Source organism: Ranitomeya imitator, chromosome 2 (assembly GCF_032444005.1).
Source record: "Ranitomeya imitator isolate aRanImi1 chromosome 2, aRanImi1.pri, whole genome shotgun sequence".
In the NCBI taxonomy this organism is placed as follows: Eukaryota; Metazoa; Chordata; class Amphibia; order Anura; family Dendrobatidae; genus Ranitomeya; species Ranitomeya imitator.
This window is the reverse complement of record NC_091283.1, coordinates 632,957,995-632,983,512: the sequence shown is the minus strand read 5'-3', so window position 1 is coordinate 632,983,512 and position 25,518 is coordinate 632,957,995. Positions and strand designations below refer to the sequence as shown.

Below are 25,518 nucleotides of genomic sequence, written 5' to 3'. Positions count from 1 at the left end.
CTCGAATGCCCACTTCATGGCCAGCAACTCTCGGTTGCCCACATCATAATTACGCTCAGCAGCAGAAAATTTCCTGGAAAAGAAAGCACATGGTTTGAACACTGAGCAACCAGAACCTCTCTGTGACAAAACCGCCCCTGCACCAATCTCAGAAGCATCAACCTCGACCTGGAACGCAAGAGAAACATCAGGTTGACACAACACAGGGGCACAGCAGAAACGACGCTTCAACTCCTGAAAAGCTTCCACGGCAGCAGAAGACCAATTAACCAAATCAGCACCCTTCTTGGTCAAATCGGTCAATGGTCTGGCAATGCTAGAAAAATTACAGATGAAGCGACGATAAAAATTAGCAAAGCCCAGGAATTTCTGCAGACTTTTTAGAGATGTCGGCTGAGTCCAATCCTGGATGGCCTGAACCTTAACCGGATCCATCTCGATAGTAGAAGGGGAAAAGATGAACCCCAAAAATGAAACTTTCTGCACACCGAAGAGACACTTTGATCCCTTCACGAACAAGGAATTAGCACGCAGTACCTGGAAAACCATTCTGACTTGCTTCACATGAGACTCCCAATCATCAGAGAAGATCAAAATGTCATTCAAGTAAACAATCAAGAATTTATCCAGATACTCACGGAAAATGTCATGCATAAAAGACTGAAAAACAGATGGAGCATTGGCAAGTCCAAACGGCATCACCAGATACTCAAAATGACCCTCGGGCGTATTAAATGCCGTTTTCCATTCATCTCCTTGCCTGATTCTCACCAGATTATACGCACCACGAAGATCTATCTTGGTGAACCAACTAGCCCCCTTAATCCGAGCAAACAAGTCAGAAATCAATGGCAAGGGATACTGAAACTTAACAGTGATCTTATTAAGAAGGCGGTAATCAATACACGGTCTTAGCGAACCATCCTTCTTGGCTACAAAAAAGAACCCTGCTCCCAATGGTGACGACGATGGGCGAATATGTCCCTTCTCCAGGGACTCCTTCACATAACTGCGCATAGCGGTGTGTTCAGGTACGGACAAATTAAATAAACGACCCTTAGGGAATTTACTACCAGGAATCAAATCGATAGCACAATCACAATTCCTATGCGGAGGTAGGGCATCAGACTTGGACTCTTCAAATACATCCTGAAAGTCCGACAAGAACTCTGGGATGTCAGAAGGAATGGATGACGAAATAGACAAAAATGGAACATCACCATGTACTCCCTGACAACCCCAGCTGGTTACCGACATAGAGTTCCAATCCAATACTGGATTATGGGTTTGTAGCCATGGCAACCCCAACACGACCACATCATGCAAATTATGCAGTACCAGAAAGCGAATAACTTCCTGATGTGCAGGAGCCATGCACATGGTCAGCTGGGCCCAGTACTGAGGCTTATTCTTGGCCAAAGGTGTAGCATCAATTCCTCTCAACGGAATAGGACACCGCAAAGGCTCCAAGAAAAATCCACAACGTTTAGCATAATCCAAATCCATCAGATTCAGGGCAGAGCCTGAATCCACAAACGCCATGACAGAATACGATGACAAAGAGCACATTAAGGTAATGGACAAAAGGAATTTGGACTGTACAGTACCAATAACGGCAGAGCTATCGAACCGCCTAGTGCGTTTAGGACAATTAGAAATAGCATGAGTAGAATCACCACAATAGAAACACAGTCTGTTCAGACGTCTGTGTTCTTGCCGTTCTACTTTAGTCATAGTCCTGTCGCACTGCATAGGCTCAGGTTTACTCTCAGACAATACCGCCAGATGGTGCACAGATTTACGCTCGCGCAAGCGACGACCGATCTGAATGGCCAAGGACATGGACTCATTCAAACCAGCAGGCATAGGAAATCCCACCATTACATCCTTAAGAGCTTCAGAGAGACCCTTTCTGAACAAAGCCGCTAGTGCAGATTCATTCCACAGAGTGAGTACTGACCACTTTCTAAATTTCTGACAATATACTTCTATATCATCCTGACCCTGGCATAAAGCCAGCAGATTTTTCTCAGCCTGATCCACTGAATTAGGCTCATCGTAAAGCAATCCGAGCGCCAGGAAAAACGCATCGACACTACTCAATGCAGGGTCTCCTGGCGCAAGAGAAAACGCCCAGTCCTGTGGGTCGCCGCGCAAAAAAGAAATAATAATCAAAACCTGTTGAGTAGGATTACCAGAAGAATGAGGTTTCAAGGCCAAAAATAGCTTACAATTATTTCTGAAGCTCAGGAACTTAGTTCTGTCACCAAAAAACAAATCAGGAATCGGAATTCTTGGTTCTAGCATCGATTTCTGATCAATAGTATCTTGAATCTTTTGTACATTTACAACGAGATTATCCATTGAGGAGCACAGAGCCTGAATATCCATGTCCACAGCTGTGTCCTGAAGCACTCTAATGTCTAGGGGAAAAAAAAAGACTGAAGACAGAGCTAAGAAAAAAAAATGATGTCAGGATTTCTTTTTTCCCTCTATTGGGAATCATTGGTGTGGCTCCTTGTACTGTTATGGCTGGCAATCAGGCAACACAGCGTGCAGTAATCAGCGCACATACAGAGATCTGGCAATAACCAAAAACAATAGGACAAGCTCTGAGACGTGGAATCTCTGTAGACTGCAGTACCTAATCTATCCTCACACAACTATAAGCAGCAGTGGATTGCGCCTAACAACTACCTATGCAACTCGGCACTGCCTGAGGAGCTGACTAGCCTGAAGATAGAAATACAAGCCTGACTTACCTCAGAGAAATACCCCAAAGGAATAGGCAGCCCCCCACATATAATGACTGTTAGCAAGATGAAAAGACAAACGTAGGAATGAAATAGATTCAGCAAAGTGAGGCCCGATATTCTAGACAGAGCGAGGATAGCAAAGAGAACTATGCAGTCTACAAAAAACCCTAAAACGAAAACCACGCAAAGGGGCAAAAAGACCCACCGTGCCGAACTAACAGCACGGCGGTGCACCCCTTTGCTTCTCAGAGCTTCCAGCAAAAGTTAATAGCAAGCTGGACAGAAAAAACAGAAAACAAACTAGAAGCACTTAACTAGCAGAGCAGCAGGCCCAAGGAAAGATGCAGTAGCTCAGATCCAACACTGGAACATTGACAAGGAGCAAGGAAGACAGACTCAGGTGGAGCTAAATAGCAAGGCAGCCAACGAGCTCACCAAAACACCTGAGGGAGGAAGCCCAGAGACTGCAATACCACTTGTGACCACAGAAGTGAACTCATCCACAGAATTCACAACACTCCCCTGTCATACTCACCCCCTCCTGGCACGGTCCCTGCTTCTCCGATGGTCACTGGCTCCGGCAGCTTGTTCCTGTGTACAGTGGTCACATGGTACCGCTCATTAGAGTAATGAATATGCTCTCCATGCCTATGGGAGTGGAGTCGCCCTCCTTATTCATTACTTTAATGAATGGTACCACGTGACCGCTGAACACAGGAAGAGCTGTGGGCGCCGGAGACCATCGGAGAAGCAGGAAAGTGCAGAGACCGCGCTGGGAGCAGGTGAGTATGATGTGACAGCCGCCACTCCTGGCGCTCCCCCTCGCCCACCGACCCCTCTGGGACAATGACTGGAGTATAAGCTGAGAGGGGCACTTTTAGCCTAAAAAAATGGGCTGAAAATCTCGGCATATACTCAAGTATATACGGTAAATTAAATTCATTAAAATTATAGTAACTGACTATGTGTCCAGACTTTAAGGACTCCCTGTATTATGCATAGAAATGTTTTACAAGTTTCTTTAGTAAATACAATTATGTTACATATATACTGTTATAAAACATGTATTATGCTGAATTTAACCACATGACCCCAATATTATAGGTCACCTTTTAATATACACTGCTCCAAAAAAAAGGGAACACTTAAACAACTGAATATAACTCCAAGTAAATCAAACTTCTGTGAAATCAAACCGTCCACTTAGGAAGCAACACCGATTGAGTCAATTTCACATGCTGCTGTGCAAATTGAATAGACAACAGATGGAAATTATTGGCAATTATCAAGACCCCCTCAATAAAGGAATGGTTCTGCAGGTGGGAACTACAGACTACATCTCAGTACCAATGCTTTCTGGCTGATGTTTTGGTCACTTTTGAATGTTGGTTGTGCTTTCACACTCGTGGCACCATGAGATGGACTCTACAACCCACACGTGTGGCTCAGGTAGTGCAACTCATCCAGGATGGCACATCAATACGAGCTGTGGCAAGGTTTGCTGTATCTGTCAGCGTAGTGTCCAGAGGCTGGAGGCGCTACCAGGAGACAGGCCAGAACACCAGGAGACATGGAGGGGGCTGTAGGAAGGCAACAACCCAGCAGCAGGAAAGCTACCTCAGCCTTTGTGCAAGGAGGAACAGGAGGAGCACTGCCAGAGTCCTGCAAAATGACCTCCAGCAGGCAACAAATGTGCATTTGTCTGCACAAACGGTTAGAAACCAACTCCATGAGGAAGATCTGTGTGCCCGACGTCCACAGAGGGGGGCTGTGCGCCCAGCCCAACACCGTGCAGGACGCTTGGCATTTGCCACAGAACACCAGGATTGGCAGATTCGCCTCTGGCGCCCTCTGCTCTTCACAGATGAAAGCAGGCTCACACTGAGCAATGTGACAGACGTGACAGAGTCTGGAGACGCAGTGGAGAGCGACTCTCTTGTCTGCAACATCCTTCAGCATGACCGGTTTGGCAGTGGGCCAGTAATGGTGTGTGGTGGCATTTCTTTGGAGGGCCACACAGCCCTCCATGTGCTCCCAGAGGTAGCCTGACTGCCATTAGGTACCGAGATGAGATCCTCAGACCCCTTGTGAGACCATATGCTGGTGCAGTTGGCCCTGGGTTCCTCCTAATGCAGGACAATGCCAGACCTCATGTGGTAGGAGTGTGTCAGCAGTTCCTGCAAGATGAAGGCATTGATGCTATGGACTGGTTCGCCAATTTCCCAGACCTGAATCCAATTGAACACATCTGGGACATCATGTATCGCACCATCCACCAACGTCATGTTGCACCACAGACTGTCCAGGAGTTGGTGGATGCTTTAGTCCAAGTCTGGGAGGAGGTCCCTCAGGAGAAAATCCTGAGCATGCCCATGCATTGTATGGAAATCATACAGGCACGTGGAGGCCACACACACTACTGAGCACCATTTCCTTATTTTGAGGCATTTCTGCTGAAGTTGGATCAGCCTGTAATTTGATTTTCCACTTTGATTTTGAGTATCGTTCCAAATCCAGGCCTCCATTGGTTAATAAATTTGATTTCCATTGATGATTTTTGTGTGATTTTGTTGTCAGAACATTCAACTTTGTACAGAACAAAGTATTCAATCAGAATATTTCATTCATTCATATCTAAGATGTGTTATTTGGGTGTTCCTTTTATTTTTTTGAGCAGTGTATATTTGGAGAAATGGCCGGATAGCACAAGGATAGTTTCTACTGCACCATGATGGGGAGGAGTGTCTGCATATCATATGTCCCCTATTCCTGTGAAGCATGTACTACACTGGCTTATGAAAGTATTCACCCCCTTGGCTTTTTACCTATTTTGTTACATTACAACCTGTGTTTAAATATTTTTGAAATCCAATTTGTGTTTGATGCATCAGCACTAAATAGTCTAAGTTAGTGAAGTTAGAAAAATATAGGCATAAGTTAAATGTATGGGATCGAATAACTAAAAATTGGCATGTGCATATGTATTCACCCCGTTTGCGATGAAGCCCTAAAAATTTCTGGGGCAAGCAATTACCTTCATAAGTCACATGGTTACTGAAAGGATGTCCACTGCATGCAATCTAAGAGTCACATGGTCTGTTAGCATATATTGTACACATCTTTTCTGAAAGGCCACAGCGGCTGCAACACCATTAAGCATGAGACACCGCTAACCGAACAACACCAAGGAGATCTCTAGACTAGTCAGGGACAAAGTTGTTGAGAAGTACAAGTCAGGGTTGTGTTATAAAAAAATATCCCAATCTCTGATGATCCCCTGGGGGACCATCAAATCCATTAGCATCAAATGCAAAGAACATAGTACTGCAACAAAACTGCCAAGAGAGGGCCGCCCACCAAAACTCTCAGACAGGGTAAGTAGGGCATTAATCAGAGAGGCAGCATAGAGACTGAAGGTAACTCTGAAGGAGCCGCAGAGTTTGCAAGCAGAAACTGGAGTATCTGTCCATACGACTACAATAAGCCATACACTCTATAGACGTGACCATTTTGGAAGAGAGTAGAAAAAAAAGCCTTTACTTACACACAAAAATTGTAAAGCTCGTTTTGAGTTTGCCAAAAGACATGTTGGAGACTCCCCAATTGTATGGAGGAAGGTGCTGTGGTCAGATGAGATCAAAATTGAACTTTTTGACCACCAAGGTAAACGCTATGTCTGGTGCCTAACCAATCCAGCTCAGCACCTGAAGAACACCATCCCTACAGTGAGAAATGGTGATGGCAGCATCATGCTGTGGGGATATTTTTGGCAGCAGGGACAGGGAAAAAGGTTTGAGTCGAGGGAACACGGATGGTGCGAAATACAGGAATATTCTTTAGCAAAACCTGTTTCAGTCTGTCAGTGATTTGAGACTGGGATGGAGGTTCACCTTCCAACAAAACAATGACCCAAAGCATTCTGCTAAAGCAACAATCGAATGTTTTAAGGGGAAGTGAGTAAATGTTTTGGAGTGTCCTAGTCAAAGTCCAGACTTTAATGCAATCGAGAATCAGCAGTCAGACTTGAAGATGGCTGTTGACAAGAGGAAACCATCTAATTTAAAGGAGCTGGAGCAGTTTTGCTTTGATGAATAGGCAAAAATACTATTGGCAACATGTGGAAAGCTCATGGAGACTTATCCAAAGCGACTTGCAGCTTGCCGTAAAAGGAAGCTCTTCAACATACTGACTTTAGGGGATGTGAATAGTTTTCCACACTGAAGTTTTGAGTTATTTTGTCCTATTTGATGTTTGCTTCACAAAAAAAGAAAACCAAATGTTCACAGTTGTAGGCATGTTCATTACATGAACTGATGCAAACCTTAGAAAAAAACAGTGAAATTCCATGTTGTAAGGTAGAAAAACCCAAAAATGACAAGGGGGTGAATAATTTTGTAAACTACTGAATGAAAGTGTGTTACAGGACACAAGTGTAGAGGAGAATATGGGAGAAGCCATCCAGGAGATGGATTCTCCCTTTTTATTTTGTGATTGGTATTGGTTGGTGGAAATCGCCTGTTCCGAGGAGAAGATTTTTCCATATGACCTCCAAATAATGACTTCTGCACAGATTTTCTGTCATCTAGCCACTGCTTCATTCCTAATTAAGAAACCGTTACAGAAGCCAGTGGCTCTGTAAAGAGACTTCCGATTCACCATGACTCTGGCCTGCCCCATTGTTTCGAAATCAGCTGCGCCTAGAAGGTTCAAATCCCACCATATTGATGGTCCATGTTCTGACATAAAATCCCCACTCTATCTTGGCCTCTAGCAATGATATCTTGCTGCAGCCTGTAATTAGCTGCAGATGACATAGGACATCACCGCTAGACACCAGGTGTATAGAGACCAGCGAAAGATCACACTAGTGTTATCAGGGGAGGGAAGTATACAGATTTTCTTTTAGTTTTATCTAAGTTTTATTTCTTTTGGACTTGTGTATTTTGCTGGAGATCTGCAGATAATCTGCCACAAAAACTGCAATTTACATCTGCAGAATTTCCAGTTATCCTCATGTTGACCCCAAACATGGTGTGAACTGAGCCTCAGCAGTACCAAACAGAATTATTCACAAATCTTACATTCTAAAAGGAGTTTCTTTGTTGTATTCCTACTATATCATGTAAATGACTAAAGCAGCAACAGTCTAGTTTTAGTTTTAAAGGTATTTTTCCAGCACTAACATGTACGCCTTTCTCACGGGCTTTGTCATAAATGTCCGATAAATGGGGCCCTTCTCTGATACCCAACCTCTTGGCAGAGGTGAGGTTACTTGGCTATTACCAGGTGAGGTAGCCACCACTTCCAGATGGAGATTGAATGATGAGGTAGCCTTGTATCTACATGACATCTTTTATTAATGTCCATGGTGAAAACCTTTCAGGAGTGAGAAGATTTCACTATTGCTTCTCTGTCACCTTACAATGGTGCAGCCAATTCTATCTGTGCATAACATATGCGCTACCCAAATATACAGTCCTACATTTACAGTAACGTCCCTCACCAACTACATTAACCTCATGGTCTACACTTGGTCTCCCTCAAATCCCTTTCTCCATTCTTCTCCTCGCCCGTCCTCTCATACCTTGCTTGTTTTCTTCCGCTGACTTTTAGTGCAGTTTCCCATCTCTCGTCTGTGATTTCGTTGGTTTCATTCTCCGCTTTAGTTGTTTTCACTGTTCCTCAAGGCATGGATACATATATATAATCAATAGAAAAGTGAGAACGTCCCAGAGAATAATAATATATGTATGTGGATATATCAGGCTGTGTTTCTGTCTCTGATGAGTTATGAGGAGGATAAACCTGCTGCCAGGGGATTAAAGATTTCAATGAGAGAGAAATCCATGTGAGAGGAGGGTAGTAGGATAGAAAAGGAGAGAGCAAAATATTTAGGCGGAATTTGAGAAATGGCAAAAAAAAATGCAAGTTTGAGCCGAACAGTAGAAGAATTATGGTAGGACTAAAGGCTCTTTTGGTCTGTCAGAAGTAATGGCTCTGAGTTCCTACTATCCATCTGTACAGAATATATCACAGATTGTTGCAAATGGATTTGTCTTCTACAGGATTGCTGGAGCTCTGTTGTATTAGGGTCCATTATTATGTTAATGTCTAGGCCCACCTGTTGACCATCAGCCATTCTGACAAGGCCAATCCAGGAATATCTGCTTGAAAAAGAACAGGTTATATAGAAATGCACAGGAAAAGATGGCAAATGTGTTAAACTAGATGACCAAGAGAATGACTACGATAGAGAACAGCAGGCATATTTCAGTGCAGATATTGATAGTTTGAACTCAAACTCTCAATAAAATATTAATTGTCAATAATGCACCCAACATTACTTTATAAGTTCAAACACTTGTACAAAGAAGACCCAAATATTCATTGGCAAATCCACGTTCAATTTAATATGATGGTTCCATTGTTTCTTCCAGCATGTTTCTCCAGGAGAAAAGCATCTGCAAATGTTAAAGGAGATAGCTATCTGATGTGTACGGCCAGTTTGACAGAAAATAAAAGATTAAAAAGACAAAGAAGAAGGCAACATGGTGGTTTTAATACATTCTAGTCAGGCAATGTGAAAAGGGCGAAATATATACTGTATAAAGAGAAAAATAAAAAACTAGTTAGATGGTAAAAGATATATGAAAGGAAACAGATAGAAAATAGATATGAAATAAATATGACAGATAATATATCCAAAAAGGGAAGGCAGCAGTGATGCTAGCCTCTACTCACGGACAGACCGCGAGGTAGAGAAGTCAGATGTTTCTGGGTTCAGTACTAAGAGAGCACATAGATTACCAAGGGGAAAGACAAAGGCATAAGTCAGGTCATATTCTGGGGTCAAAATACCAGGAGATAGTGGATCAAAGCAAACGAACAAGATGAAGGGATAGTCAGAGCACGGTCCAAAGGGTCAGGCAGCGAATGATCAGAACTCAGCACAACAGAATCAAGCAAACACTCACCAGGAAGAACAAACTATGTCTGGCATGGACCAAAGGCAGACAGCTCAGTTAAGTAGCTGGACAATTTGCAGAACGAGAACACCTGGAGAAAACCCAGCACCTCCCAGTCACACATTGAACAGCCGATCTGTCAAAGCACCGACAGCTCAGCATGCCCATCACAAGATTGGACAGCCAAGCTGTCAATCAAAATAGTGACAACTCAACCTGACCCAGATTCCATAGGGCAGCAAAACATTCACTTAGTGAGCAAAGCAATCGTGACAGTAATCCTTCTTCTAGGGGGACCACCGGACCCCCAGGTTTCCCTAAAAACCTGAGATGGGAGGCCCTGACTAGACGATCGTGTTTATGAATCGAGCAGGGACCCAAGATCTCTCCTCCTGAACCTCCCTCTAGACATCCCAAAGTTTCTGCATGGCGACCTCTTCTCTAGGACAACCAGAAATCATCCTGTAGAATTCACCAAAATGAGGCTGAAAACCATAATTACAAAAAGTGACAAAAAAACCCGCGAGGTTCCAGTAGACTGGTTAACCCAACTGTTAAAGGCGAGCTCAGCAAGAGGTAAGAATGAGGACCAGTCCTCTTGTGAAGTCACAACAAAACACCTTAAAATTTGTTCCAACAACTGATTTGTCCTCTTTGTCTGACCGTTGGTTTCAGGGTGATAAGCAGAGAAAAATGACAAGTCAATCCCCAATTTCCCACAAAATGCTCTCCAGAATTTGGAGACAAACTGCACCCCCTCACATACAATGCTCAAAGGACACACCACAATCTCACATGATTAATAAATAACATGGAAAGCATCTCTACATTAGGTAACCCCAATAACGGAAAAAAGTGAAATTGTTTACTTATACAGTTTTCCCACTAGACAAAGGCAAATCTGTAATGAAATACATGGCAAATGAGTGAACGGACTTTCTGTAATAGGCAATGGAGCCAATTGCCCGGCCAGCTAGTTATGACAAACTTTAGTGTGTGCGCAAACTTCACAATCGGATACAAACCCTAAGTATCATTAAACAGTCTACATATAGCTTTTTGCATAGCAGTGACCCCAGGGTAAACACTCAAGACGGAGTCATGAAATTCTTGCAATAATGTAATCTTAGATACACGGGCACAAATAGTTTAGACCCACAAGTAGCAGAAGGATCCCACAACTGGACTTCAAGAGTCTCAGCCTCCACTTCCGAGGATACCATAGAAATTACTATACCCTGAGGAAGAATAGAAGATGGATCTTCTGGAGGAGAAATTGAATCAAGGCTGCACGACAGTTGGTCAGCCCTAGCATTCTTAAACCTGGCCTGAATGCGATATAAAAATTAAATCTAGAAAAAAGTAAGGACCACCTGGCTTGTCTCAGGTTTTAACGTTTTGCGAATTCAATATAAGCTAAATTTTTATGATCCATCACAACCGTGACCTTATGAATAGCTCAAAGTCCTAATACATTTTCTATAGTAATTGCTGAACCCTAAAAAAATGCAGTAGTGTTTTAAAGTCTCGAGTTTGAACCCAATCAATTAAAGCCTGTGCCTTCCCAGGATCCATTTTAAACCATTCAGTAGATACAATAAACCCCAGAAACTATATTTCTTGAACAGAGAATGTACATTTCTCTAATTTTTTCAAACAAAGAATTTTCCCTGAGTTTTTGTAAAACATAATGAGCATGCTCATAGTGTGAACTCGGGTCAGACGAAAAAATTATGTCACGGAGGTATACCCCAAAAAAACTTGCAATAATATAATACAAAATGTAATTCATAAAGTTATGAAAGACAGCAGGTGCCTTGGTTAAACCAAAAGGCATGACCGGATTCTCACATAGACCCACAGGCGTTAAAAACACTGTATTTCTCTCATCACCCGTCTGGATGTATATCAGATTATAAATTCCTCTAAAATCAGGAATAAGTAGAAGTCGGTAAGTATTCGTAACAATAATTTTGTTTATTTCAGGGAAATTGAGGCAAGGGCAGAGACCCCCAGTCTTTCTTTTTCACAAAGAAGAAAAGAGCAGATACAGGCGAGGAGAAAGGACGGATATAACCTTTCCATAAACTTTTGTTTACTTATTTTATCCTAGTGGTCTGTTCAGGTCCTGACAAATTGTGCAGTTGAGCTTTAGGCAATTTGGCGTTAGAAACAAAATCAATAGCACAATCATAAGGACCAGGCTCGGACTGGCCCACCGGAGAACCGGAGGATTCTCCGGTGGGCCTAGGCACTGACACCTGCTGGCATACTTGCCAGCAGCTTCCTAGGGCCCCCACTGCTTCAAGGGCCCCCACTGCTCCAGGGGCCCCAAGCCAGTGGCTGTGGGGCCCCTGAGTCAAGGGGGCCCGCTTTGTGCCAGCCTAGCAGCAGCTGGAGACAGGATCCTGTCCCTGCTGCTAAAGCAAAATGAATATTCACGCTTCCCCACGCCCCTATGGGCGTGGAGAAGCGTGAATACCATTTCTCTTTAATAGCGGGCAGCGTTAGCCACAGGTTGAGGCTAACACTGCCCACATGTAAAGCCCCACCACGGCACCACATACACACAGCACCGCAAAAGCACTGTCCGCACCACATACACAGGCCCACAGAGTCACACAGGGCAGTTCACTTCCTGGCAGCAGCAGCACATTCCGGCATCCTGCTTCCTGTCTGAGACAGCCCAGCTGGACGACATCATCATCCAGCACGCTGTCTCACACAGAAAGCTGCCGGCAAAGAAGAGTATGCAGGGAGGTGAGCTGTGCTGTGTGAGTGTGCCTGCGTGTCTGTGTGTGAGTGTGCCTGCGTGTCTGTGTGTGAGTGTGCCTGCGTGTCTGTGTGTGAGTGTGCCTGTGTCTGTGTGTGAGTGTACCTGCGTGTGTGTGTTGGTGGGGAAGCACAATGATATTGGTGGGGGACGCAATAGTGAAGGCGATGGGCAATGATGGCGGTGGGGAGAGACAGTGATGGAGGTGATGGGCAATGATGGCAGTGGGGGGAGACAGTGATGGAGGTGATGGGCAATGATTGCAGTGGGGAGAGACAGTGATGGAGGTGATGGGCAATGATGGCGGTGGGGAGAGACAGTGATGGAGGTGATGGGCAATGATGGCGGTGGGGGAGACAGTGATGGAGGTGATGGGCCACGATGGTGGTAGGGGGAGACAATGATGGAGGTGATGGGCAATGATGGTGGGGGGGCAATGATGGTGAGGGGAGGCAACGATGGAAGTGATGGGCAATGTTGGAGGTGATGGGCAATGATGGTGAGAGGAGGCAATGATGGAGGCGATTGGGCAATGATGGTGTCGAGGCAATGATGGAGGTGATGGGGGAGGCAATGATGGAGATGATGGGCAATGATGGTGGTTGGGGGAGACAATGATGGAGGTGATGGGCAATGATGGAGGTGATTAGGCAATGATGGAGGTGATGGGCAATGATGGTGGTGGACGAGGCAATGATGGTGGGGAGAGGCAATGATGGTGGGGGAGACAACGATGGAGGTGATGGGCAATGATGGTGGTGGGGGAGGTAATGATGGAGGCAATAGGCAATGATGGCGGCGATAAGCAATGATGGTGGAGAGGCAATGATGGCGGTGGGGCAGGCAATGATGGAGATGATGGGCAATGATGGTGGTGGGGGAGGCAATGAAGGTGGTGGGGGAGGCAATGATGGAGGTGATGGGAGGCAATGATGGAGGTGATGAAATGGGAAATGATGGTGGGGGAGGAGGCAATGATGAAGATGGTGGAATGGGCAGTGATGGGGTGGTGGGGGAGAAGAAGGCAATGATGAAGGTGGTGATGAGGAGGTGATGAAATGGGCAATGATGGTGGGGGAGGAGGCAATGATGGAGATGGTGGAATGGGCAGTGATGGGGTGGTGGGGGAGAAGAAGGCAATGATGAAGGTGGTGATGAGGAGGTAGAGAGGGGCTGCATTATACTTTGTGAGGGGGCTACATCATATTCTGTGGGGGGACTGCAATATTCTCAGGGAATTACATTATATTCTGGGGGCTACAGTATACTTTATGGGGGCTGCATTATATTCTGTGGTGGAGCTGCATTATTCTCTCAGGGAGTGACATTATATTCTATGAGGGGGCTACCCCTCTATGATTCTACCCCAACACCTGCTACATAATTAAGACGTGTACTACCTTATATTATACCGATATTAGCGTGTTTTACCACACAATTGGTGGTCTTGTATTTCTAGGTAGCTGCATAGTGGGCCCCAAGAATGATTTTCTCTGGTGGGCCCAAGGTGCTCCAGTCTAACGCTGATAAGGACTATGGGGAGGTGTGCCTCTTTTTCCAAGAATACATGTCCGAAGTACTTCAGGTACACCAGCAAAACCTCCAGACTAGCAGAACTAACAGAGCAAATTTGTACAGAATGAAAACATTTCTTATGGTAGTTGGGGCTTCACTTTATATACTTTTGACACCAATCAATAATAGGATTATGAATATGCAGCCATGGAAACCCCAACACCAACCCAGCAAGTAAATTATATAAGACTTAACAAAATAAAGACTCAGAGTGAAGTTTTCCCATTCTTAGTGTGAATTCCACCATTACCAGCTGGACAAAGTTCTGGAGTAACAGTGTCTTGTTAATGGCGACAATATGAATGGATCTTTCCAATCTATCTGTCTCTAATCCTAATTTTATGAATCAGTCCAGAATCAATAAAGTTCGCAGCACAGTGAATGAAAGCAAGTGCATGTAACCACAGGTACTGAAAACCTCCTCGATAATCACCCAGACTTAGGCATTTCCCGGTGGCTTGTTTGCTTGAGGGCATATCGAGGAGTCCTTGAGATAATGCCCAGCATGACAGTAGAGGCAGAGCCGAGATTGCACAAACGTTTCCTCTCCATGGTCCAAGAGCTGGCTGCTCCAACCTCCATTAGTTCTGTCTCAGGTAAGAAACAGACTTAGGAAAAATGACTGAAACCACCTGTCACTCATCACATCTTTCCTGAACTCTAAGATCCATACGAATGGGCTGAGTCATGGTCTCCCCCAAAAACAGGGTAGAGTATGAAAAGCCAGAGTGTCCTTAAGAGTATCCATAAGGCCATGGTCGAAAGTGACACCTGAGATCAGCATCATTCCACAGAACCTCAGAAGACAATTGCCGGAACTCTGAACTATATTTCTCAGCAGTGCGGCCCTCCTGCATCAGGTCAATGATCTTAGCCTTTGTGGCCTGGACCCTGTCAGGTTCATCATAAATCATACATACTGTGTAAAAAAAAGTGTCAATAGATGACCTTTCTGGGGCTAGTGGGGACGAAGAGAGTGCCCAAGTCTCAGGACTCCCACACAATAGGGACATGATTATTCCCACCTGCTGGGACCCATCCCCAGAGGATCGGGGTCGTAAAGTAAAAAATAGTTTCCATCTCTCCCTGATACTCTAAACTAATCCCTCTCCCCTGAAAATCTCTCAGGATGTGCCACAACTGGCTCAGGGGTGTTCAACTGCATGTCAGAGGGTCTTGAAGTCATAATTACTGTTGATAGCAGCGAGCTTTGGGAAGTAGCCAGAGTACTAAACTGACCCTGCAGCTGGGACTGTGATGATTCTAGCCTCAGGTGATCCCTGGCTAGATCCTTAACCATCTGGGCAGATTTGTCACTTGATCACAAAGTGTATGAACTGGATCCATTAGTGAGAAAAAAAGAATAGGGCTAGACGTAATTTGACGCTAGTCAGTACTCACGGATGAGGCTGAGAAGTCTGTTGTTTCCAGGGTCAGTACCAAGAAAACTAAGAAAACTAAGGGGAAAGACAAAGGTGTAAGTCAGGTCATGGTCAAAATACGTGGAGATAGTGGATCAAAGCAAAAGGATAAGGATGAGATGAAGGGATAGTCAGAACATGGTCCAAAGGGTCAGGCAGCAGAAGATCATAACTCAGCAAAACAGATTCAGGCAAACACTCTCCAGGAAGCACAAACTACGTCTGGCAGAGACCAGTGGCAGACAGCTCAGTTAAGTAGCTGGGCAATATCCAGGACAGAGAATACCAGGAAAAACCCAGCACCTCCCAGTCACAGATTGGATGGCCAAGCTGTCAATCAAAGTACAGACAGCTCAACACGCCCATCACAAGACTGGAAGGCCAAGTTTTCAATCAAAACACCAACAACTCAGCCTGACCCAGATTCCATAGGGCAGCAAAACAGGCACTCACTGAGCAGAGGAATCGTGACAGAAGCACTCAAAAATTGTGCGAAGCAAAAAAACAGACTATTTATTTTGCTATTTGCAGCGATGTTTCAATACATACTGAACATTCACATGCTTCAGAAAGGCTCTTTGTGTGTAGTTGCTACACATAGCCCGCTTTTTGCTTCTCATAACATTGGAGTGCTGTCTTTTGTGTAATATTTGTATGCACATATTAGATAGCTATGAGACTGTAGGAGAGCCATGAAATCAGTTGGTAGATATTAAACAGATGTGGAAAAGATGGAATAGGTATTTACTAGATAGATGTAAAATAGATCACGATGAGATAGATAGATAGATAGATAGATAGATAGACACACTATAACACTATACATACAGGTGTTCTCACAAAATTAGAATATCATTTAATTCAGTTCTTCAATACAAATAGTGAAAGTGTATTTCTGTTAATGTTGATGATTATGGCTTACAGCCAATGAAAACCTAAAAGTCTTTATCTCAGTAAATTATAATACTTTATAACATCAGCTTGAAAAATGATCTTAAAATCCAAAATGTTATGTTAGCCTACTGAAATGTATGTTCTGTAAATGCACTCAATACTTGGTCAGGGCTCCTTTTGCATCAATTACTGCATCAATGCGGCGTGGCATGGAGGCGATCAGCCTGTGGCACTACTGAGGTGTTATGGAAGCCCAGGTTGCTTTGATAGCAGCCTTCAGCTTGTCTGCATTGTTGGGTCTGGTGTCTCTCATCTTCCTCTTGACAATACTGCCTATGGGGTTAAGGTCAGGTGAGTTTGCTGGCCAATCAAGCACAGTGATACTGTTGTTTTTAAACCAGGTATTGGTACTTTTGGCAGTGTGGACAGGTGCCAAGTCCTGCTGGAGAATGAAATTTCCATCTCCAAAAAGCTTGTTGGCAGAGGGAAGCATGAAGTACTCTAAAATCTCCTGGTAGACAGCTGCGCTGACTTTGGTCTTGATAAAACACAGTGCACCTACACCAGCAGATGACATGGCTTCCCAAACCATCACTGATTGTATAGAAAAATAGGAGACAAAAAAAGCGCAAATAGGGTCTTATCCCCAGGATTGTTTCTAATCAATAGTGAGAGAACTGCTCACCTGGTGGTGCACAGTACAAGCGTGTAGTTGTCAGCTGCTGCAGATCCACAGGTTGGCGCTGCGACCTCTCAGAACCGTTATAATAAATGAAATGTGGATTACATCCGTGCTGCTGCGACAAATAATAGATCCAGATATACTTGTAAGATGTTCGGGTGGTTTATTCAACGCGTTTCGAAGCTCATGGCTTCTTCAGGAAGTTTCCACACAAAGAAACTTTGTGTGGAAACTTCCTGAAGAAGAAGCCATGAGCTTCGAAACGCGTTGAATAAACCACCCGAACATCTTACAAGTATATCTGGATCTATTATTTGTCACAGCAGCATGGATGTAATCCAGATTTCATTTATTATAACGATCACTGATTGTGGAAACTTCACACTAGACCTCAAGCAGCTTGGACTGTGGCCTCTCCACTCTTCCTCCAGACTCTGGGACCTTGATTTCCAAATGAAATGCAAAATTTACTTTCCCCATGGAGTGTGTCAATGACTGCCTTCTGGACATCTGTCAAGTCAGCAGTCTTCCCCATGATTGTAGAGCCTACTTTTTAAACACTAACGAAGCCTTTGCAGGTGTTTTTTGTTAATTATTCTAATTTACTGAGATTATGACTTTTGGATTTTCATTGGCTGTAAGCCATAATCATCAACATTAACAGAAATAAACACTTGAAATAGATCACTCTGTAATGGCTCTATATTATATATGAGTTTCATTTTTTGTATTGAAGAACTGAAATAAATTAACTTTTTGATGTTATTCTAATTTTGTGAGAAGCACTTGTATATAGATACACAGACAATGGATAGATAGATAGATAGATAGATAGATAGATTGATATGTAGATAGATATTTGATAAAACAGACATGACAGATACTTATGCTCAATATGCTGTAGATAGATATGAGCTGGGCTGGGGCGCTATTGGCGTTTATTGCGTAGAGTGTCAACTTCGGTGGTCAGGCAGCAACTGAGATAAGGGACATGCAAGACGTATATCTAACACTGCTGAAACTCAATTTCTAAATGAGGTTGCACACCGGCTGTTTGGGAATGGGCCTTTTTGTACATTGCACATACTGTAGTTAATAATTTGTTGGGTCGGGCTGATGTTCTTTTTTCGTTAGTTGATTTAGACAGAACGACAGATAGACGAAGTGTAAATCACTGTAATGTATGAGAAGATGGTATCCCATGAATGACAACATGCAGTTGGAAAGACAGCAAAAAAAACTGAGTGATTTCTGAGGGAATTAAAGAAATATTTCTATTTTCTAATCTACTAATCCTTTGCAATCTAATCCGATCTAAAGCACTGTGTGTGAGGGGACAGGGGAGGGGAGAGCGCGGCAGAGATCACTGACTGGGGGAGAGGACAGTATGTGGAAATAGTCTGTTTTCTGGCTCCAACCTTAACAGATTTTCATTCCAGCAAATATTTATTTTTTAGTGGAAAAGGGCAATTCTCAGACGAGCCATGTAATATATTCAATGGTCCGCACCACTGCTATAAGACAGGGATACAATTAATAGGTTTTATCCTGGAGATGACATTGGGTAGAAAGTGCTAATGTGCAATGTATAATGGATTGGTGAGGAAAGCACTGTTCTGTGATGCTGGTACTGGCCAGCGTCAAACAGAGAGAGGCTCAGGCAGGCGTCATGTGCGCGCCGCGGCGGCTTTTTCAAACTTCTGCATAGGCCCGCACGAATGAGGGCCATGCTCACGCGGGCTGCCGTGGCCCTTGTTAGCACATGCACCGAAAGAGCACATGAACCAGGGCCTGTGCAGAATGGGCCGGCGGACCATTTTGTAGCTCAGAGCCGCCGGCCCAGCGGGCATCTGCCCGCCTTGGCAGATTGCCAATCCAGGCCTGTGCAGAACCCTTAGCCAGGTACCGTTACACTAAACGACTAACAACGATCACGACCAGCGATACGACCTGGCTGTGATCGTTGGTAAGTCGTTGTGTGGTCGCTGGGGAGCTGTCACACAGACAGCTCTCTCCAGCGACCAACGATTCGGGGAAAGACTTCGGCATTGTTGAAACTGTCTTCAACGATGCCGAAGTCCCCGGGTAACCAGGGTAAACATCGGGTTACTAAGTGCAGGGCCGCGCTTAGTAACCCGATATTTACCCTGGTTACCATTGTAAAAGTAAAAAAAAAACAGTACATACTCACTTTCCGATGTCTGTTATGTCCCCCGCCGTCAGCTTCCCGCACTGACTGTGTCAGCGCCGGCTGTAAAGCAGAGCACAGCGGTGACGTCACGGCTGTGCTCTGATTTACGGCCGGTGCTGACAGTCAGTGCAGGGAAGCTGACGGCGGGGGACGTGACAGACATAAGAATGTGAGTATGTAGTGGTTTTTTTTTAAACTTTTACAATGGTAACCAGGGTAAATATCGGGTTACTAAGCGCGGCCCTGCGCTTAGTAACCCGATATTTACCCTGGTTACAAGTGAACACATCGCTGGATCGGCGTCAGACACGCCGATCCAGCGATGACAGCGGGTGATCAGCGACCAAAAAAAGGTCCTGATCATTCCCCAACGACCAACGATCTCCCAGCAGGGGCCTGATCGTTGGTCGCTGTCACACATAACGAGATCGTTAGCGGGATCGTTGCTACGTCACAAAAAGCGTGACGTTGCAACGATATCGTTAACGAAATCGTTATGTGTGAAGGTACCTTTAGCCGTTCTCCATATCTCTCTCAGCAGGTCATCAGACTGTGACATTCAGCTATTGAGACGTCACTTCTACTGGTCACAATGTTGTCTGCTCAGATCTATTAAGAGTGAGACAAATACTTTTTACTGACATATACACAGGGCCAATTTTAGACAAAGTGGAGCCCTGGGCAAAAGCTTAAAATGGGGCCCCAAATGCTAACATATTGCACCATCACACAGAAACATTTTGGTTGTATTTACATGCACTGATTTCAGGCCACTAAACGAGTGTGATCGACAATATTGAAGTTGTTTGACGCTTGTTTCCCAGCCTCTTCACACCAGCTGAGGAACAATGATCGGGACAAAACGATCACTAGTAGATCAATCTGTCCACATACAGTATCATGTACCCATCACGTTATCAGCAGCACATCTACAGCTTTCACCTGGCGATGTGCTGCTGAGAAAATTGATTTTTGTTCTGGCATAACCAATCCAGTCACTCGATGAATTGGCAGCATTTTGCTAGTTTGCTATATACCCCATAGTCCTCCACATATTATAATGCACCCCATAGTCCTCCATATAGTTTTTCATATAGTAAAATGCATTCCCCATAGTCATCGATACAGTAAAATGCAGATTCCATACTGTAGTATAATATAATGCAGATCCCATATAGTATAGTATAATGCACTGCCCGTAGTCCGATAGAGTAGAATTCAGCCCTTCATATAGTATAATGCACCCCATAGTCCTCGATAGAGTGTAACATAGTCCCCCTCAGAGTATAATGCAGCCCTCTTATAGAATATAGTGCTGCCACTCCATAGAATATAATACAGCATCCCATAGAATATAATGCAACCCCCTCATAGAATATAATGTAGCCCCCTCATAGAATATAATGCAGCCCCCCATAGAATATAATGTAGCCCCCTCATAGAATATAATGCAACCCCCTCATAGAATATAATGTAGCCCCCTCATAGAATATAATGCAGCCCCCCATAGAATATAATACAGCTCCTCTCATAGAATATAATGTAACCTCCCTCTATAGAATATAATGTACCTCGCCATGGAAAATAATGCAGCCCTGCAGTATTATGGCCACCACGTAGTCACTCACTCACTGAGCATCTCAACAGCTTGTCTGCCCGGTATACAGCATGGTGCACGATGAAGTGATGTCATGAGGCAGGGGGGAAAGATGGAGGAGGGAGGGTCATTTGATGCTCTCTCTTCCATTATTGCTTTCAAACATTTGAATGTGGTGCGCGGAGGAGGCGGCGCTGGCTTCAGGCCCCCCTGGCCCCATAGTGACCGTGTGATGTGCCGCTATTAGCAGCATACCACTGGCTGGGAGACCCTAGGGGAGCGTGGGCCCTAGGCAGCTGCCTAGTCTGCCTGCCCCTAAAGCCGACCCTGCATATACACTTCCCCTTTGTGTAGTTTACTGACCAAAACACCCACTAACCTGATGCCTTAGGCTTCTTTCACACTAGCGTCGGAATCTCCCCGTCGCAATGCGTCGGGGAGAGATTCCGACTCTAGCGTTTGCTGCATTGTACAATGGGTGCAGCGGATGCATTTTTCCGGCGCATCCGCTGCCCCATTGTAAGGTGCGGGGAGGTGGGGGCGGAGTTCCGGCCGCGCATGCGCGGTCGGAAAAAGCGGTCCGTCGGGACAAAAAAACGTTACATGTAGGGTTTTTTTTTCCCGACGGTCCGCCAAAGCACGACGCATTCGTCGCAAGACGGATGCGAAGTGTGCAAATCCGTCGCAAATGCGTCGCCAATAGAAGTCTATGGGGAAAAAACGCATCCTGCAAGCACTTTTGCAGGATGCGTTTTTTCTGCAAAACGACGCATTGTGACGGATTTAAAAAAACGCCAGTGTGAAAGTACCCTTACCCCTTCACAAGCCCCACACACTCCAAAATTAATTTAGACCCCAATAATTTAGGAAGAGAGAACAGTCTCTACCCTCTAAACAAAATTTGCCTCATTTTGCTAATAGTTCAATGTGCCTGGAGTATTACATGGACTTTACCCATTTAGTAAAACGTAAAAAGAGAATAAACTTGATATCAACATAATCAGTTTAAACTGCAGAATAAACTTGACATGCTAAGTATTCTGCCCAATGAATGCAAAATTGCTGTTTTTTCCAGCGCCCACCCTCTACTTCCAAAATGATGGACGCCCAATGGATCCCATTATAGTCAATGGAGTCTGCTGGGCTATGTCGGTTTCTGTCTGGTTCTCATAATGGAGCAGAAACAAGGAAATAACTTGCACAGATGTGAACGAAGCCTAATACCAAGCGCTCATCACCTTTTATTACCCATTCACCATATCACAACAGAGCCTGCAAAAAACTGATCATCATCAGTCTGAGGACGTCAAAAGCATATTGAGGAAATGTACAATCGGTCACATATAAAATCATGGGATCTATTGCCAAAGTTGTCATTACACTTTTTTTTTTTTTTTAAAGTTGTCATGAATTGGTGTATATGCCAATGTAAAGAGATGTAAGGCTGGAAGGTAAGACATGGATCGACCACTAGAGGTCACCAGATCCTGACAAACTAATATCTGCAGACATGATAGCTACAGTGCTCGGAGCAGAATCTGCAAATTCCTTACAATTCACTTTTACAGCTAAATGGGACAAGCCAAAAACGTCATGGTTTGCCTGGAGTTTCCCTTTAAGTTCACACTTTCATTTAAATATAATTTTATTATTGGATAAAAAAGTGTAGCAATGTGGTCAGATTCATCTGTCTTATTAACCTGAACAGGGTAGTAGGAAACCATGTGCTTGCAACTAAACAACTCCATTAAAAGGGTTTTCTGGGCTAAGCATTCATTTTGTGCAGCGCCTCTATCTCACAGCAATATGCACACTGTCAGGATTCCACACTGTTGCTCCTGTGAATTTTCATACTTGCAGTCATGTACTGACTCCTTTAAAAGAGTTTTCTCTTCCTTCTTCAGTAGGGCACCATTCACTGTGCACCCCCCAGCTTTCCAGGGTCAGTGCAGTCCTGAAGATTGATCGTTCGGACCAACGACATGTTCCCGCCACTAGTCCGAACTGTGTGTTCTCCCACGCTTCTAGTAGAGGCAGCCTTGACTCTGCAGTATGGAAGGAACAACAAATCTATATCTGATAGATGGAAAAGTGGCCGGTAACCTAAGCAACGAGCAGTGAATTCTACAATTAAAAATCCCTCTGTTCTTCCGAATGGGGAGGATTTCTGATAAGATGTATAGTGATGAGTGAACGTGCATGGATCATATCTTATCTGAGCACGCTTGGGTGTTATCTGAGTATCTTGGCCATGCACGTATATTATGTTCGAGTCCCTGCGGCTGCATCATTTTCAGCTTCATTTAGAATAGAGGAAATCTATGCCTATGATTTTGCTGTATTGAAATATTTAATATCATAAATATGATGTATGATCCTTTATTATGTAACTTGCTAAACTAATAAAACCAATGTGAAAAGAAAATGGGAAATCTGTTTGTCAGGGGTGTCACAAACCCTAGGTGAATTCCATGTCCTGCAGGTCAGGGTTGTCACAAACCCTAGGTGAATTCCATGTCCTGCAGGTCAGGGTTGTCACAAACCCTAGGTGAATTCCATGTCCTGCAGGTCAGGGTTGTCACAAACCCTAGGTGAATTCCATGTCCTGCAGGTCAGGGTTGTCACAAACCCTAGGTGAATTCCATGTCCTGCAGGTCAGGGTTGTCACAAACCCTAGGTGAATTCCATGTCCTGCAGGTCAGGGTTGTCACAAACCCTAGGTAAATTCCATGTCCTGCAGGTCAGGGTTGTCACAAACCCTAGGTGAATTCCATGTCCTGCAGGTCAGGGTTGTCACAAACCCTAGGTGAATTCCATGTCCTGCAGGTCAGGGTTGTCACAAACCCTAGGTGAATTCCATGTCCTGCAGGTCAGGGTTGTCACAAACCCTAGGTGAATTCCATGTCCTGCAGGTCAGGGTTGTCACAAACCCTAGGTGAATTCCATGTCCTGCAGGTCAGGGTTGTCATAAACCCTAGGTGAATTCCATGTCACAAACCCTAGGTGAATTCCATGTCCTGCAGGTCAGGGTTGTCACCAACCCTAGGTGAATTCCATGTCCTGCAGGTGAGGGTTGTCACAAACCCTAGGTGAATTTCATGTCCTGCAGGTCAGGGTTGTCACAAACCCTAGGTGAATTCCATGTCCTGCAGGTCAGGGTAGTCGCAAACCCTAGGTGAATTCCATGTCCTGCAGGTCAGGGTTGTCACAAACCCTAGGTGAATTCCATTTCCTGCAGGTCAGGGTTGTCGCAAACCCTAGGTGAATTCCATGTCCTGCAGGTCAGGGTTGTCACAAACCCTAGGTGAATTCCATGTCCTGCAGGTCAGGGTTGTCACAAACCCTAGGTGAATTCCATGTCCTGCAGGTCAGGGTTGTCACAAACCCTAGGTGAATTCCATGTCCTGCAGGTCAGGGTTGTCACCAACCCTAGGTGAATTCCATGTCCTGCAGGTCAGGGTTGTCACAAACCCTAGGTGAATTCCATGTCCTGCAGGTCAGGGTTGTCACCAACCCTAGGTGAATTCCATGTCCTGCAGGTCAGGGTTGTCACAAACCCTAGGTGAATTCCATGTCCTGCAGGTCAGGGTTGTCACAAACCCTAGGTGAATTCCATGTCCTGCAGGTCAGGGTTGTCACCAACCCTAGGTGAATTCCATGTCCTGCAGGTCAGGGTTGTCACAAACCCTAGGTGAATTCCATGTCCTGCAGGTCAGGGTTGTCACAAACCCTAGGTGAATTCCATGTCCTGCAGGTCAGGGTTGTCACAAACCCTAGGTGAATTCCATGTCCTGCAGGTCAGGGTTGTCACAAACCCTAGGTGAATTCCATGTCCTGCAGGTCAGGGTTGTCACAAACCCTAGGTGAATTCCATGTCCTGCAGGTCAGGGTTGTCACAAACCCTAGGTGAATTCCATGTCCTGCAGGTCAGGGTTGTCACAAACCCTAGGTAAATTCCATGTCCTGCAGGTCAGGGTTGTCACAAACCCTAGGTGAATTCCATGTCCTGCAGGTCAGGGTTGTCACAAACCCTAGGTGAATTCCATGTCCTGCAGGTCAGGGTTGTCACAAACCCTAGGTGAATTCCATGTCCTGCAGGTCAGGGTTGTCACAAACCCTAGGTGAATTCCATGTCCTGCAGGTCAGGGTTGTCATAAACCCTAGGTGAATTCCATGTCACAAACCCTAGGTGAATTCCATGTCCTGCAGGTCAGGGTTGTCACCAACCCTAGGTGAATTCCATGTCCTGCAGGTGAGGGTTGTCACAAACCCTAGGTGAATTTCATGTCCTGCAGGTCAGGGTTGTCACAAACCCTAGGTGAATTCCATGTCCTGCAGGTCAGGGTAGTCGCAAACCCTAGGTGAATTCCATTTCCTGCAGGTCAGGGTTGTCGCAAACCCTAGGTGAATTCCATGTCCTGCAGGTCAGGGTTGTCACAAACCCTAGGTGAATTCCATGTCCTGCAGGTCAGGGTTGTCACAAACCCTAGGTGAATTCCATGTCCTGCAGGTCAGGGTTGTCACCAACCCTAAGTGAATTCCATGTCCTGCAGGTCAGGGTTGTCACAAACCCTAGGTGAATTCCATGTCCTGCAGGTCAGGGTTGTCACAAACCCTAGGTGAATTCCATGTCCTGCAGGTCAGGGTTGTCACAAACCCTAGGT

General features: G+C 44.8%; 1 protein-coding gene across 3 annotated transcripts in view; it reads right to left on the bottom strand.

Moving 5' to 3' along the window:
• LOC138665287 (calcium-binding protein 2-like) overlaps positions 1-25,518 on the bottom strand; it is a 133,763-nt gene that overhangs the window by 78,760 nt on the left and 29,485 nt on the right. Inside the window, exon 1 of one of the 3 annotated variants that reach the window (XM_069752625.1) lies at positions 8,341-8,584. The exons of 1 other annotated variant lie outside the window; for it this stretch is intronic. In XM_069752625.1, coding sequence (XP_069608726.1) covers positions 8,341-8,382 — 42 coding nt within the window. In that variant the 5' untranslated portion in view covers positions 8,383-8,584. Of the gene's footprint in view, positions 1-8,340; positions 8,585-25,518 lie in introns of those variants that run through there. One more of the 3 variants, XM_069752626.1, reaches the window with a different exon arrangement.